We start from the raw sequence: 17,174 nt of genomic DNA on the forward strand, positions 1-17,174 counted from the left end.
ATTAGAGTATAAAATCCACAAATATTTTATTTTCCTGATCACAACTTTTAAAGATACCTATTTTTCTAGTTCATATTATGTGGACAGATGCAGAATGATGAATTTTACGTCAAGACTCAGGATCAACATTTTAAAAGCTCCTGACTGTATAACACTGTTTTTCACACAATATTTTAAGGCAAAACAAGCAATAATTTTCAGTTTAATAATTCCCCATGATTTTACCACACAAATGCAAATAGGGTGGCTACAATGCGAAGGTACAGGTCAAAGTTATTCACACCAGATCTTACTCTCTCTTCTCATCATGGTATCAGACCAATTCTGAATTGTTTGAGTTTTGGGGATGGTCAGTGGGAGTAAAGAGGTCTATGCTTTTCAAAGAGGGCCAAGTGTAGATGCAGCAAGGAGAATATTCTATCATTCTTGGATTAGGCTAGAGGCCCTGGCACTTCCTAAAGCAAATCCCCTTTCATATCTTAGCCAGGGGAGCCGGGAAGTTTGCCAGGAAGAAACTGCAGCTTTTCACTGTAGCTGACCAGCCAACCACAAGCTAATTGAAGCTCGGCCCCGCCCCTTTCACTAGTCGTCAGCTAAAACAAATTTACATGCGTACTTGACCACCTGCCTGCACAGCCAGTAAATGGCAGCAGCTGCAACTCATGAGGCACAAGATAACTCTTCGACGACAGAGACCCTCCCACTCCAGAGGGTGTTGATGAATTCTTCCTCCCCTCCTCTCTCTCAGGCCTTTCCACTGCCTTACTTTAAATTAGGACTGGAAAACAAAGCAAATATTTGATTTGCAATCCTGATCTACACTGAACTAAGAACTGTTAATAAGTGATCTCAAGAAAAGCACTATGACAACTCTTTTATTAACAAGTTCTTATGTATAGTCTAGATATAGTCTAGATAGATATAATTCCAGAGGATAATGGTACTAATCCACCAAAATGTTATATGTTTTCAAGAGCCTATCAATTTCAATGCAGAAACTGTTAATTTTCCAAAGGGGAAAAATTAAAATTTAAAAACTCTTCTGTAAACATTCAAACTCTATTTTCTTTTAAATTAATTTCCTCTTAATTATCAGTCTTCGGAATTCTTTAATACGATTGTATAGTTCTTCCTGCACTTCAACTAGCAAAAGTAAGTCCGTAGAATCATCTCTATTGGCTGCCGGCAGACAGGACAGGGCTTATTGCGCTTCTTCAGCTTTTTTGCACATGCATAACATGACATGAGATGTCCTGTCCTTCCATGTACAATGCAACCATTTTTAGGTTGACTTTGGCATATGACACAAGGCTCTATGCTGGAGAGAGGAAGGTTTGAATCCGTGCCTCCGTCTTTGTCTTCAGTCTCTTCTTTCTCAGGCTCTTTCAGGTTTTCTTGACTGCTGCATGGCATACTGCTAGAGGTCGATGGCTGCGAGTATTCCTCACTTTCCTGCGATTCAGAGGTCTGTTCTGCTTCATCCACCTCTTCAACCTCATCCAGCTTTCCTTTCTTACAGTCTGGAACATCAAAGCCCTCCTCAAGATCTAGTGGTGCAAGATCTTCACACTTGTTCTGAGACTTCTCACTCTTCCTATCAGGGAGCCAGTTCTCCCGAAGAGCCCAGCATCTGGGACAATGGCGAGGAAGGGGTGGGTTCATTTCATTGCAGTTTGAGCATTTCCAATAATCCTTGTGAATTAGAAGAGAAACAGTTGTGATTTAGCATTGATTAAACTGTCACTTATATAGTACATAAAGATCACCATGGGGCATAATCCTAACTATACCACCGAAACCAGATGATACAATTACAAAGACGCAGGGCTCTTTTTATAGCAGGAGCTCCTTTGCATATTAGTCGACACACCCCCTAATGTAGCGAATCCTCCAAGAGCTGACAGAGCTCTTCCTACAGGGGCTACTGTAAGCTCTTGGAGGATTGGCTACATTAGGGGTGGGTCACCTAATATGCAAAGGAGTTCCTGCTACAAAAAGAGCCCTGCGAGGGATGGTACCCACTTCATTGTTAGGGGAAGGAGGTATCAAGAGGTGACTGTAGAGTCCCAGGGTTTGTCTTGTTAGCATGCCTATCTAGAGAGAAGCCCTCTTAGAGGAAAATTCCAGCTTAAAACTAATTTAATTGTACTCTGACTTCTCTGCAGGTGTTAGTTACTCCCACCCCCACCTAATGATTACCAGCCAAGGTCATCTCCCAGGCCTGTTAATTAGCTCACACAGCTCAGCTGTGAAATCTGGTGGGGAGGTGGGGGTAAGCTTGCTCCTGTCCAGAATATTCCTTGGTGATATCCCTGTGATTGGTTGGGGAAGATCAGGAAGTTGTGGTTGGCATTCCCTATATAATATAGGCTCTGATGGAAGAGAATACCATTTCTATCTCTTTTCCTCCACTTACCCCACCCTTGCTGCCTGAAATTACTTGTATGCTCTGGAGCACCATGCTTTAGCTATAAGAACCATTTTTGCATTAAGACTGCCAGTGAACCCCAAAATACTATAGAAAGATTATAACCCTGTGGAATCCCACATGTGAAATCCCATGCGAAATACTCATCTTCTACAACAACCTTCTTAACAGTGGCAGACAGAAAGGACCTAAATCATTTTAAGACAGTCCCCTTGGTTCACACTCTGATCTCTGGGTGCTTTGACAGCCTCTACTGGTCAGCCATATGAAAGGGCTGCAGAAAGATCCACTAAGACTAGCAAGGACACATGTCCATTATCGATCTATAAACAGAGATCATCCACCAGAACTATAAAGCTTGTGTCATTTCTAGGCTTGAAAGGATGAAAAGGGTCCAGGAAAACTCAGAGTTGCTTTGCCATGGCTTATAATTAGCAAAGACCTTTTTATAAACAGAGGATCTTTTCAAAAACAGATCAACAACTGCATCTTGGAAGAGGGCACCCTAATAAGGAAGCATTAATATTTGTCATCAATGGGACCCTCACTGTATTGAGCAAGATTTTTGAGCAAGAGGGAGAAAAGGTCAAATGAACAGGTCTTCACAATACTCAGGATCCTGTCAACACCGATCAGAGATTTCAGCCTGAAGCTATCCGTAATCCAGGTGGTGCTTCATATGCCTCCACTGTATGACCTATCAAAAAAGTGCTATCTGCAGCAGATCTGGGAGACTCTAAGCCATAAAGAACCATGTAAACATGTCTGTCTGATGGTGAAATCGCATCATCAAATGATTATGGATGAAGAAGAGTTGGTTTTTATACCCCACTTTCCTCAACCTTAAGGAGTCTCAAAGCGATCCCGTCCTCTTCCCACAACAGGCACCTTGGGAGGTAGGTGGGACTGAGAGTGTTCTGAGAGAACTGTGATTGGTCCAAGGTCACCCAGCAAGCTTCATGTGGAGGAGTGGGGGAATCAAACCCAGTTCTCCAGATCAGAGTCTGCTCCTCTTAATCACGCTGGATGCTATTCAGCCAACATGATCATAGCAGAGCATACTGCTTCTTTGTGACTGCCACCACATAACCTTTTGAATGCACTCTAATGTGTGCTTACCAGATACAGCATGGTATTTCCACCAACGATGTTCAAGACATCTCCCAACACTTTTTAAAAATTTTGGTGTACCATGGAGCTGGGCTTCTATTCTAGGGAAAGCAGCAACCCTGTATATCATGCCCAGCAGTGCAGCATTCACACCAAGGCTTCAGCAGAGTCGCCGTTCAGACTCTTAAAATCCTCTCAGAGCATTCTAGAATCATAAATGGACCCATCAGCTTTCAAGTGGTGGACTATTCTGAACGGTCCATCACGGGGGCGGGGGGAATACTCAACTGCACCCTCAGCAGAAAATGGTCCGATCATGGCATGCATGGCTATATCACTAGCTCCCCAGATACACCTAACTGGTGCAAATCATTTGATCCAAGATGTGTCAAAACAACCTGGGATGAATCCAGCCGTATCACCCCTAAGAATGGCCTGACAAAAGAGTCTGTAATATTCCTTGAGCTGATGACCTGGCTGCTCAATGAACCCAAGAAGGCAATATCCTAGAGTGGGGAGCAAGAGGAGCTCATTACCTCAACTAATGGCAAGAACTCAGTTCTTGCTGCATATACAGTAGTGTGAATAAAAAGGCACAAGCTGGAAACTATTCCCCTGGGACTCAGTACACCCAGCTCAGGGGGGCCTGACCTCTTTCCTTGGGGCAGCAGCTTTGCCGTTCAATGAGCCTGAGGTATGACAAGAGGAGAAGTGAGATGGAACCAGCTCACTACCTCTTCAGCTACTGTCAGGAGCTGAGTTTTTGACAAGTAGGTTGATCTTTGTTATAAGGTATATTCAGAGTTAATCCCTAGAACTGAACAGGTTCCATAGCCTCTGAGGTTCTGAGACTGTATCCTGTCTTTCACATAATCAGCTGATCTACTGGTGAAACAACAGCAGCGGTTAGATCACAGGTGTCAAATTCATTTGTTATGACGGCCGGATCTAACATGTCACTTTGTTGGGCCGGGACATGTGTGCCATAAAACGTATTGCCAGGTACCAGAGATAGAAACTGTACAAAGGACAGCAGCTGGTAAGCACCAGGTTGGTGTATCCTCACTGCAAGGCCGCATGGGCTGGGAGGGGGGTGCAGAGGAAAGCCCACATAGGCCCCGGTCACACGGGCCTAATATCGCGCGGGGAGGCGTGGCTGTTTGCACCGGAGCGAACTACCGCACGGCAGCCGGATCAAACGTCCCGTGGTTGGGGGGAGGTGCCGATCATACCTCACTCCTGCGGTGCGGCAAAGAAGCGGTGCCGCGGGGGTTGTGTTGGTTTTTTTAACCCAAGTGTTCATATGCGCCGTTGGGTGCTTGTGCGCACCCGTGGAGACTTGACACACAAAAGGTTTTCGCGACGGGACATGGGCAGGCGCCGGATGCCACGAGCTAACACCGGAAACGTGATCTGACGCCCGCCCTTGCCCTGCGGTTTCCGGAAACTAGTACCTCGGAGGTACAAGTTTTTTACAGCGCATCTTCGGAGTGAAGCCTCAGGTGAGCCATGGGAGCTCTACGCTTCCCAGATGTGGCGGTGAGATCGCGCCCAGAAAATCCGCCTATCTTCCGTCTCTCTAGCGTGCCTAACACTCCGTGTGACCAGGGCCATACTTACAGCTAATGAAATTTCAGGATCATCATCGAATGAATCCATATCACTCTCTTCAGTCTGATATATAGTTACTTGATATATCTGATGAAAGAAAATGTTTAGATTTTGTGTAAATTTCAAAAATTAATTGGAAGCAAACATGTTACAATTCTGAAGAGAAGCAAAATGCACTTGAATACATGGTTTAAGCCTCTTCATCAATTACTATATAGTAAGTTTAGATAGTAAGTTTAAAAAAAGAGTAAGAGTCCACTAGCACCTTAAAAACTAACAAAATTTGTGGTAGGGTATGAGCTTTTGTGAGTTACTGCTCACTTCTTCCGATGACTCTTACTCTTTCCTACTGCTACAGACAGACTAACACAGCTACCCATCTTGATCTATCTAGATAGCAGGACGCAACTACAATTCTGCAAAAAAATCACGAGGGTCCTTTCCGCGCTTAAAATTGCTTGACTCACAAATGGCTTCAGAGTGAACCTTCCCACACAAGCTTCAAGCAGATTTCAGGTTTTTAAGAATTAATATGGACAATTCTGTCCCAATGGAACTATATATACTTCCAGTAAAAGAACTACTATCGCAACTGGCAGAGTTGTAATTTTGTGTGATGTACCCTACTTTCAGATTATGCTATTGTTTTTGGTAGAAACTTAGGGAGGGAACAGTCTCTAAAGATTAAGTGGGAAAAAGCAGAGTACAGCCAGGGAGCCCAGAAGCAATAGCAGAAACAGAGGACACAAAGGAACCTGTACAGGTCATGCAAGTCAGCCTTCCCCACTTCTGACCCTTTTCATGTTTCCAAAGCAACTTTAGAAACTATGAAGATTAAAAAAACCCAAGAAACCAGAGATCTATACAATATCAGTTCTCTGCTGACACATTAAAGCCACTGGCCACACACATAACTATGTTTAATTTTACCCCACCTGTATCCCACCCTTCTTTCCGCAGGCTGTTATGTACATGGGGCCACAGAAAATGTTGGAGGGGGACAAACACGGCACCCTAAACCATGCACAAAAAGATGACAAAGTAGATCAACTGAAGCTAGTTTCAGAGGGAAGCATGTTTGTCTGCAATAGAACAGCTAGATTTGAGTCCAGTAGTACTTTAGAGACCGACAAGATTTCTGGGGTATAAGTTTTCAAGAGTCAGAGCTCCCTTCATCAGTCCAAGATGCTAGTGTACTTGAATTTAGACCAACTGATTATGCAAGAAGAGAGAAGCCTATAGCCCTGCCCTGGATAGCCCTGGCAAGCCCAATCTTGTCAGATCTTGGAAGCTAAGCAGGGCTGACCCTGGCAAGTATTTGGATGGGAGACCTCCAGAGAACACCAGGGCCGGGAGGCCAGAGGTAGGCTATCAAGCCACTTCTCTGAACTTCCTCCATACCCCAGTAGGAGTTGCCAGGGGTCACCATGACTTCCAGGTATGGGCGCGCACACACACACACACACACACACAAATCCAAAAATACCAAAAAAGAGAGAGAAATCTATAAAATTGACAATTCAACACAGAAATTCAGATACCGTCACAAAGATATACTGTTCCACAATATGGTTATTCTCACAAGGCTCTACCCAGCAGGCAGTTGTAGATAACATTAATTGGAGCTTGACACAGTTTTCAGGGAGTCAAAAAGCTTAATGTGGGGTTATTCTATTTTATTACCACAAGCACTCTATAATGAGCAAGATGAATTTTCAATGTAAGACCACCCCGAGCACCTGAATGCCAAATGAAACACACTGTCCAAATGGCTCTCAAAATTTAATCACATTTGGGGTAGAACATGTGCTTCATACGCAGAAGATCCCAGGGTGAATCCTTGGCATTTCAGGTAGGAAGGCTGGGAAAAAGCACTGCCTGCCTGACTAGGTGGACTAATGGCCTAACCCATATTAAGGAAACTTCTTCAAGTATGTGCGCATACGACATTCTAATACAAAGCCATACTTTCCCTAACGACAGTCCAATGAACTTTGTTTTAAATACACCTACCTCATCGTCCTCATCTGTAAGTTCTTGTACATCTTCATTAGGGCTGTAGTCTTCTGAACAGATTGATTCAACTTCAAACTCAACACTGAACTGATCTGAAATGGAATCCTGGTCTAACCAATCTGAATTTCCACTTAGTGAATTGGCATTATTATCCTAAAAGAAACAAAAATGCACTTTAAAAGTATTTGGACACATACCAGTAGGCAATAATATACCATTACCACATATGGAAAGCTTTGCTGCAATTGCGATAGCCCTTCACAGCATAGGTAAATCCTATTCATGGGGTGGACAAGAAACACACTTTTGTGTGGGTGGAACAGCATAGGCTATTCACATCTATTATGCAATGGCTAGCTCTGCCACATAACTAGATGAAGGATCATTTATTTGATTTCTAACCCGCCCTCCCAGCCAAGGCCAGCTTAGGGCCAATAGCATCCTTCACGATACTGCATCAAATTCAGGCTGTTACTCAAGCAATGACTGACTATTACCATATGGAAAAAATATCCAGCACACAGAAATCTAGCATAGGAGTCCCCAACCTTTTTGAGCCTGCAGGCACATTAGGAATTCTGACACAGCATGGTGAATGCAGCAACAAAATGGCTGCCACAGGATGTGGAGCCAGCCACAAAATGATTGCCACCACAGCTTAACTTCAGCCACACAGTATACATCATTGTCTTATGGTGGCAGCTGCTGCCAAAGCAATGTTTTAAAAGATCTGTACAGCCAATCAAATCTCCATGCTGGGTCAAAGCCCTACATGGCCCCTCCCACTTCCTGAAAACACTTTGTAGGTACCAGAAAAGGTGCTGGCAGACACCATGGCGCCCATGGGCACCATGCTGGGGGACCCCTGGTCTACCATACCATGAGAAGACTGGGCTAGAGCGATTCTCTCTGGCATTAAGGGCTGTGCGTACAGACAGAGGGGTGTTTTTTTTTTGGGGGGGGGGAGTTCCAATCTTGTTATTTCCCATGCGCAGGGGGTACAATTTTAAACACATAAGATGCTTAGTTAGATGATTCTACAGTGTGGGAAATTTCAAGGGAAAAAAAACATTAAAGCCTGTTGCTACTTACTGGACTTGATATAGAACCTGAGGAACTGCTGCTGTTACTTCGATCGCTGTATAAACCACTTACTACACACCACGAGAGGCTTTCGTCAAATGTAAGAGAAATGCTGTCTGATTTATGTCGTTTTCTTTGCCTTTCATCATTAGGGTCTTCTAAAGCATTTTCTTCTGTGTGATAAAACGTATTTTAACCAAGGAAAGCCTTAAGACTTTTTTTTGCAACCACTCTATTTGCAAACATCCTGGACAGAGTAAATCAACATAGACGCGAAAATACATTCAGTGCTCTCATTAAACCTTATGAAATCGGTACTCTGTCTTCCGACGAGACAGTTACAAAGCAGCCCAGTAGCTGATTTAATGCAACCCTAAAATATCTCTAACAGCTTGTCAAACCCATGTACTCTCTTATATACATAAAGAGATTCCAAGTGAAGGCTCATTTGATTATCCCATCCTGCAAACATCATGTGTGAAATTCACTACAAAGAGATATTGGCACGGGCAAACAGACAACGAGAGCTTTAATGGATCTGGTGTAACTCTTTTAAAGACACACACAATGCCAACAGGGCTATTCAAAAAGGACAACAAATAAAGCCAAGACATCAGCATGCAGAAGAGAAACATGAAGCCAGAATCGGCACTGGCCAGGGCTAGAATGGTGCCATACTCAGGATTTTCACGAGTTCTCTCTCTGGAGGAAAAAGTAGCTCCTTACACACTAGAATGCCACAAACCCTGGGAGATATGGAGTGAGGCCTCAAGTGAAGCCAAGCCTCGTATCACACATGGGGAAGCAGCAGCGTCTTCCCTCTCAAACAGATGCTTTCTATGATCTGTCAGTGACTTGAGCTCTGCTTCAAGAGAACTACTAACAATACTGAAACACAGGCAAAGAAGCCTTCACTTACCTGTTTCACTGTGTACCCTCTTTGCAGAAGTAGATGGTTCACTTGACTCTTGTACTGATTCCTGTTTAAAAAAGAATACTAAATAAGCAACACTCCTCATAACGATTAAACATAACTGTTCCAGATATTACACGAAAGAGTATTAATATAGGAATACCATGTTCTTGAAATTACCTTTATAGCATTTCCATTTTCTAGCAGGGACCTGGACTGATTCGAAGATGTGTTAACATTACTAGAGTCTTCAAAAAAAATACATATTGGAAATCACTGAAGAGGAACAGCAGACAACTCAAACATACATTTCCTAGTAAGTGGATTGATTTTGATTTTCATTGATTTTCTAAAAATATGAGTTCCTCAAAGTCCTAATTTAGTAATAATTATGACGAATTTACACAGAAATCTGAAAAGCTAAAATACATTAAAATATACAACAGCATAATTAATCAAACTTACATTAATATACTATCTTTTCTACTGTATGTTAGAATGGTCCCTAAAGTTCAGGATGAATCAACTTTCACATTTGAAACACAAAAGAACTAAGTCAGAGAGGTCATTTAGCAACTAGCCTTTGGGAGGGGGATTACAAATTCTAGGCTAAAATTATTTTTAAAAACCCAACAAATTCTAGGCTAATCAGGCAAACCGTAGAAAAAGGTTTGAGTCCAATGGCACCTTTAAGAGCAACAAAGTTTTATTCTAGGTCTATTCAGAGGTCTTAACAATTGCCTTAATCCAATTTTAGCTCTAATTGGCCCTTCTTGGCAACATCCTTTTCACCCGCTACCTATATGTAATGATTGGTGACTCTGTTTCTATGTATCTGAAGAAGTGTGCATGCACACAAAAGCTTATACCCAGAATAAAACTTTATTGGTCTTAAAATTGCCATTGGACTCAAACTTTGTTCTGTTGCTTCAGACCAACACAGCTACCCCACCTGAATCTATTTGTATATGTACACATTTGACATAATTTGCCTAGTGCACCATGAATGCATCCTGAAGGCTTGGTTCCACTCACCATCACAGAGTTTTTCCTAGCAGACTTACCACACAATCTTAAGCATATGGAAACAGTCCTGTGTAAACTCCATTGAATGCAAAGAGACTTACTCCAAAATAATTGTACGTAAGATTGCACCCCAAGGGTCCCAATCAGAGCTGTTTTAATGAACAGGATCCTAGTTTGGTCTCTTGTCCCCATTTGAACAAGGCTTATTTTTTTAGTTGCCACAAAACAAGCACTCATTTTTAACTGGCAATTCTTTTGAATAACTCAACAGATAGCTAGTTAATAACCTGATTTACGTAAGGCAATACAAATCCTAACTATTCTGTCATGAGTTACAAGTGACAAGGTAATTAACAGTCGCTGCAGTAAGTAAAGGATAAAAGGATTTTTTCTCATAGCAGTGTTTGTTGTAGCTCCTGCTTACCTCCAATACCTATCAATATAAATTGAAGTTCCAAGTAAATAATTAACAGCTTGGTGCCAAAAGTATACTACTAAATAGAATTAATCCAACTGTTACTGCACAAGACTTTCAAAAAACCCTTTCTCCAACGATAAAACAGCAACAACAAGCTTTTAAAATATTACAGCAAACTACTTTACCTTGCTGATTGACTGTTGTCAAGTTTTTGGAAATCATCAAATATAATTGCCTAGAGAAAGATAACACAGTTTTTAGTTTCAAGGATATAAATTGGATATTACTATTATAAAGTGACCCTAAAGATTAGAATATTTTCATAACATGAGATAAGAATATTTTTTAATAACATGCTAGGGTAGCCACTTAAAAAAAAAAAAGCTGGACCTGCTCCTAATACATACATTTTAATGTGAATGTTTTTTCTTCCCACTTATCTCCACATCCCCCCCGCCCCCTTAACCTACATAAATTCTGGGCACCAGGTTACTTTTCACAAGGAAAAAGGTGACAACTCAACTAAAGGCAATTTAGTTCCAGTCCCTGAACTGAAATAAAATCCATCATATCCAGACATAGCTAACATATTGGACCACACAGTTCCACAAACAGACAACAAGACTGTACAGGATCCACTAAGGAACAAAATCAGTAAATACAGAATCAAGCAGTGCACATCACAGGGAAATGGGTAACATTCACCAAATCAATATCAGGTCTAAACATAGATCCAGTCCGTCTTAAAGGTGTCACTGGACTCTAAATTAGGTCTAAACATACACACATGACTTTTTGGGTTTTGCAATCAACAATTATGAATGAGGAAGCATCAAGCCAAGATAGTAACATGCTATGGCTTGGCCAAGAGGACCACAAGTCCTTCAAAAGCTGCTGGAGTTCCAGATGAGTACTGGTGTCAGGAACATGTTATATTGTCCAAGTTAAATAAATCCCCTATTTAATATGGGGCTGCATGGTCTAGCCTGCCTCTACCACGAAAGGGCATGCTGGGACAGAACTCGCTATTTTCTGCCCTAAACTACTACTATTCCCAGAAAAGTATCTGGAGGTCCTTGTAAGTCATCCAGAATGAATCTGTTTGCTAGGGTAAAACCAGACAAAATGTTTGGGATAGAAAAGATTTCAACCTTTGGGTACATTTTAACTTTATAATAAGCCATCTCTCTTCTTTGTTATGAGATGGATTCTTTTTTTGAAAAGTGTCTTACATTGCAACTTCCTGTCCTGTATAGTACAAATAAAATCAATCTCTTGGTTTATTACTAAGTAAATCTAGCTGTTCTGATGTGGGAGAGGGCAACAATTCTAGCATTCTTTTCTCTATCTTTAACTTTTTAATCATAATGCTTTTATCCTTCCTGAAGTTGCGCAGACTGGCAATTTTTAGAACCATAAAACCCAGTAAATCTCAAAGTAACTTTGTCCAACAATCATCATTTAGTATTTGGTAGTGGCACTAAGTGTATTTAGCCTCACCAGTAAAAGTGATACCAGCTACAAGCATGGACGGCTTCAAAAGGGAATTAGCTAAGCATATGGAGCAGAGGTCCATCAGTGGCTATTAGCCACAAGGTATAGATAGGGACTCTGGGGCAAGTGATGCTCTGTCTTCTTGGTGCTTGGGCGGGGTCAACAGTGGGAGGGCTTCTAATGTCCTGGCCCCACTGGTGGACCTCCTGATGGCACCTGGTATTTTTGGCCACTGTGTGACAGAGTGTTGGACTGGATGGGCCTTTGGCCTGATCCAACATTGGCGTCTCTTATGTTCTTACGTTGTGAGTAACTAAACTTCTTTTTCAAATCTGCTTTATCAGTGACTCCAGGATAGTAAATTAAGGGCATGAGGCACTACCAAATGAGCTTCTGATATGTCACAGTGAGGCTCCCCCATTCAGTGCAAAGCAGGGGGCCATTCATTAAATGCCACAGGAATGCAAGTACAAAGCTCATCCCAGCACAGAAGTGAATAGGAAAGTTACTAGATGTGTCAGAACTGTGCATGCACAGTTAAGATTATGATTACATACACTGAGAAGCCATCAATGCACCAAGGACAATTCAGCCTAATAAGAAGTTGAATCTTGTAGCCCATACTCAGGGTATTCTTAATAATACAAGCCATCAGATGTATGCACAGTATGAAATTACATGATTTCCAAAGAATAAAGCCAAAGAATATTTTCCTTAGTAGATAACAGCGATATAATTTACTTCATAGAAATTCTGAAATCAGGCAACTGCAGAAACTAAAAGCAGACTATGATGGAGTTCAATAACACAAACACAAAGCTAAGTTTTCTGTCACACACATCTCTAGCACTTAAGAATGTGCTAGGAAAGTTGTAAGGTAACATATGCACTAAGCTTTCACTAAGAAGTCACAAGAAATAGTGGTACCTGTGTTCTTTTACGGAAAAACTCTGTACTCCAAAAAGATCTCCCAGAAGATCATTTGCGCAATGGACAATATGTTGTTGCCTTTCGTCATATAGATGTTTAGACATAATATACTGACCAATATAGAATATTACCTGTAACAGCAGTCAAACATGAGATGTGTCAGCTCATACAATATGGAATCAATGCACAAGAATTTGGAGCATATTTACTAATGACTGCTCTTAATATCACTATAAATTTAAACTGAAAACCCATTTATAACATTCTGCTGCAATACAGCATGACCAAGAAACAAAATCCAGGATGAGAACGGGCGGAAGAAGGGCAGAGCTATACAGACAGGAGAATACTTATAGAGTTGGGGTTCCCTCTAAACTGAGTTAGTGTGAGCTAGCTCACAGGCTCACACATTTTTGTCGTAGCTCAGAAAGGATGGCTCCAGAGCAAACTAATTTATGCAGTAGCCAAAAAGCTCATGCACAACTTTAATGCCAGTAGCTCACAAAGTAGAATTTTTGCTCACAAGACTCTGCAGCTAATAGGGAGCATGTTTAGCTATCAGTCTGGTAATACCTCTGTCTCTTAGCATTTACTCATATAAGCAAATGGTTGTCATTCCGGCTGATGGACAGAAGCAAAGCACTCCATTTGGGGACATGGTCGCAATGAGGGCAAAACTTCTACGTAAAGCAAAATAATCACCAACTACAGCCTCTTGGAGCAACTGCGATTTAGACAGCCGGACACAGACGTATACCATCTTGTCATAATCCTGTTAATTTTGCTAGTCTTTATATTTTACATGTCCATTCTGAAGTTATGAGAAGTCAACTTTTCAATTGTTGCTAAAAGATCTGCTCTCATTATATAGGAAGATGAGCAAATATAAACTCACAACTCATTGTACCAGTTTTACATTTTTAAACATTCTTGCTGTGTGAAAGCAACGTAGAAATGTGATCCTGTGGATAAAGGGAAGAGATGCAATAGATACCTACTCCTGTACTAATTACAAAGAATGTGACTTACCTCCTTCATAGTAAAGGTATCTTTTTGTGCACCAGCAAACTTTAGAAGTTTTAACAACTGTGGCTTGGGTTTAACCTGAAAACAGAGATACCGATACAAGTCACTTAAATATGTACAGTCATGGTCAAGGAGCACAGAGGCTGTGGATCTAGTACTGCAAGGTTTCTAACATGGCTAATCTTACTGCTATGACTGCAGCAAATTCTCCAGGATATATTATACTGAAATACACACCAGACAAACAGAAGTGTTCTTAGAACTCATACCCATTATCTAAACACCAATTTAAAAATGAAGTTTCAGAACTGTAAGCCTGGCTACATACTCCCAAAAGCAGGAATCCTGTGCAGGTGGCAGAGAAACAGGTGTGTGTATGTATATTATCCTGCACCTACAAAGTAATAAGCAGGTATAAGCACTACATTCCAAGATATGTATATATAATTCATGCAATATTCTGCCCTTTAAGAAAGAAAGACCCTGTGAATCTGTAGTTCATGCGCATAAGTACGACGACTGCAGCACATCTCCCTTATAAATAAAAGCCGAATGGTGGTGGCACTTCTCTAGAACATTCCACACGCTCCAAAATCAGTTTGCTCTCTGATCTGTCATTCAGAGGGTCTCCCTATCCACTGGCTGCTTTGCCTGAGTCCTGCCTCCAACATTCTAAACATTTTGCTGTTCCTCTCCCCCCCATAGCCAGTCAGAACACAGAGGTCGTTTGCATATGCGACTTGCTTTTGCCTCTAACATTCTAAACAGTTTTGCTGTTCTGAGGTAAAATGTGTCCAATCTCCAGGTGAGGGCTGGAGATCACTCAGAATTACAACTGCTTTCCAGATGGCAGAGAAAATGGTGGGCTCTGTATCCTTATATGCTGCTGAGGTGGCCCCGTATGACAGCCAATGTGATGTAGCAGTCAGGGCTTCAGAGCACGGGAGAGGCTGCAAGTGTGTGTGTGGGGGGTGGAAAGCTGAAGAGTGAGGGGGAAATAAAGGTAGGTTGATGATTGGCTGGGAAGGAGATAGGGTTGCCAACTCCAGGTGGGAAATTCCTGGAGATGTGAAGGGATGGAGCCTGGAAAGGGTGAGGTTTCAGGAGGCGTGGGACCTCGGACAGGTACAAAGCCATAGACTCCACCCTCCAAACCAACTATTCCCTTCTGGGGAACCATGGTTGCCAATCTCCAGGTGAGGGCTGGAGACCACTCAAAATTACAACTGTTCTTTAGGTAGCAGAGATCAGTTCCTCTGGAGAAAATGGTGAACTCAGTGTCATTATACCTGGCTGAGGCCGCCACAGCAAATTGACACTGAGTGTCCAAGGCCGGGGCACCCGCCCAGAGCCTCTTTCTAGAGGCCGTTGTATTTATTTCCACAACGGGCCTTTTTCCTAGTTATGATATACATGCAGAAAGCAGATGTATAGCCACTGATGCTGGCGGGCTGTTCCTTGTCCAGAACTTATAACCATTATACTACACATGGGCTCAAGTCCTTTCCAGATGACATCACGGTCCTTACCCCTAAAAGGCACCGTCTGCGTGAGTACAGTGTGTAAATACAAAAACTTATCCTGCGAGTCACATCATCTCAAAGGCGCCCCCTTCCCAATACTGACCAGAGCTGCTTGATCCCTTTGGTTCATGCCAGATGTACCCGCGGCGGGCTGGTCGGCGGAAGTGGCCATCTTAGTATTGCACATTTGCCTGCCAGGAAAAAAAAAAAATAAACTCACATAAAAAGAACAATCGGCCAAAGCCTTTAACCACTTCCCACTAGGCCGCTGAGAGCGCCTGTGCCGCCATGCCGAACGACGGAATCCCCCTACTCGCCCGCCTGCCCGTCAGCTTGAAGCAAGGTCCTCGATGCCTCACCCGAGATAATCGCCGAGACCGAGAAGACAGAAACTACTCCAGAAACCCCCTTCAAAATGAAGGACGGGCTGCCCTTAAATAGCGCCGACTGTTTACTTCTCCCCGGACAAGTCTGGGCTTAACGCCTCTACTGGCCGCGGCCCGACATGCCCGAACACGATCCGGGGAGAGACGCGGAAGCCGACGCAGCAGACTTGAGTCACAGGGAGGGACCGGGGCAGAGACCGCCAGTGGAGCCCCTCGTTCCCACGGACACCTTCCAGGCACACGTCTTTGCCTTTCCCTTCTTACTTCTCCGTATGCATCGTGGCGGGTTCCCCGCGTGGTCCCGAGGAAACAGAAAAGGACCCCTTCCTTTCCCCCCTCCCCGCTCCGGAGCCGCTTCAGCAGCCAGCCACATGTTTTCTCACGAAACCCCCCCCCCCCCCCCCCCCCCCCTGGGCGCCCTTCCGGGGGCCGCTCCCCTCGGAGGGAGCCAGATTCACGCCGCTGCCGCTGCCGCCGCCATTTCGGGCCCGCCAAACGGTCGCGGCCAGGCCTCTTGCTTTGCTAGCCGCAGAAAGGAGCTGTTGCGCACTCGCGCCTCTTTGGCGCCTCACAGCGACTCTGCTTGGGCCCGACTTAGCATTCTTGTGGCAACGGGCGATTTCCATCAAAAGCACAGAACGAGGCTTTACTTGGTGGTACGTAACGATCAATGAGTTTACTAATACTAGCATCCCCCAACACCTTGAATTTGTTAAACATCTTCATTATGTTGTATGCTAATTTACTGCTCACCCTCTACCTATATGTACGGACTGGTAACGTCCATTTCACTGTATCTGAGGAAGTGTGCATGCTCACAAAAGATTATACCTTGAATAAAACTTTGTTGGCCTTAAAGGTGGCACTGGACTCCAACTTTGTTCTGCTGCTTCAGACCAACATGGCTATCCACCTGAATCTATCCCAAGTGAATATGTAAAAGATTGATCCCAGGTCACACACCCCACTCCCCACCCCGGCATGTGGGTCTGAATGTGACCATGCAGCTTTAAACAGGCTTCATGTACTGTCCTTACCCACAAGAAAGGATTGTATTTACTAACTTGAAACATATTCGTGAAATACCTGCCTTCAGAATATGTGTATAAGAGGGAAGATCTGCATGTTTCAGGGATTCCTGAGCGATGCAGTATGTTGCTGTATTCAAGATACGGTACACCATCACCTATCCCAGTTCTGTATAGATAAG

General features: G+C 43.0%; 1 protein-coding gene across 3 annotated transcripts; it reads right to left on the reverse strand.

Moving 5' to 3' along the window:
* Positions 1–1,032: 1,032 nt before the first annotated feature.
* On the reverse strand, positions 1,033–16,324 carry MDM2 (MDM2 proto-oncogene, E3 ubiquitin protein ligase). 3 transcript variants are annotated; one of them, XM_015405725.1, is made up of 11 exons: positions 16,229–16,324; positions 15,682–15,769; positions 14,059–14,133; positions 13,027–13,160; positions 10,791–10,840; positions 9,342–9,409; positions 9,168–9,228; positions 8,258–8,418; positions 7,163–7,318; positions 5,159–5,236; positions 1,033–1,692 (listed from the first exon to the last, which is right to left on the reverse strand). In XM_015405725.1, exons 1-11 carry the CDS (start codon positions 16,240–16,242, stop codon positions 1,144–1,146), a joined length of 1,434 nt encoding a protein of 477 aa, XP_015261211.1. In that variant the 5' UTR covers positions 16,243–16,324; the 3' UTR covers positions 1,033–1,143. The 3 variants fall into 3 exon arrangements, with proteins under 3 accessions (XP_015261211.1, XP_015261210.1, XP_015261212.1); XM_015405724.1 differs by having other exon boundaries at positions 1,036–1,692; positions 8,258–8,421; positions 16,229–16,321; XM_015405726.1 differs by lacking the exon at positions 16,229–16,324 and adding an exon at positions 15,938–16,175 and having other exon boundaries at positions 1,039–1,692; positions 8,258–8,421.
* Between the last annotated feature and the right edge of the window lie 850 nt (positions 16,325–17,174).

This window comes from Gekko japonicus, unplaced genomic scaffold (assembly GCF_001447785.1).
Source record: "Gekko japonicus isolate JY-2015 unplaced genomic scaffold, Gekko_japonicus_V1.1 scaffold53, whole genome shotgun sequence".
Taxonomy (NCBI): domain Eukaryota; kingdom Metazoa; phylum Chordata; class Lepidosauria; order Squamata; family Gekkonidae; genus Gekko; species Gekko japonicus.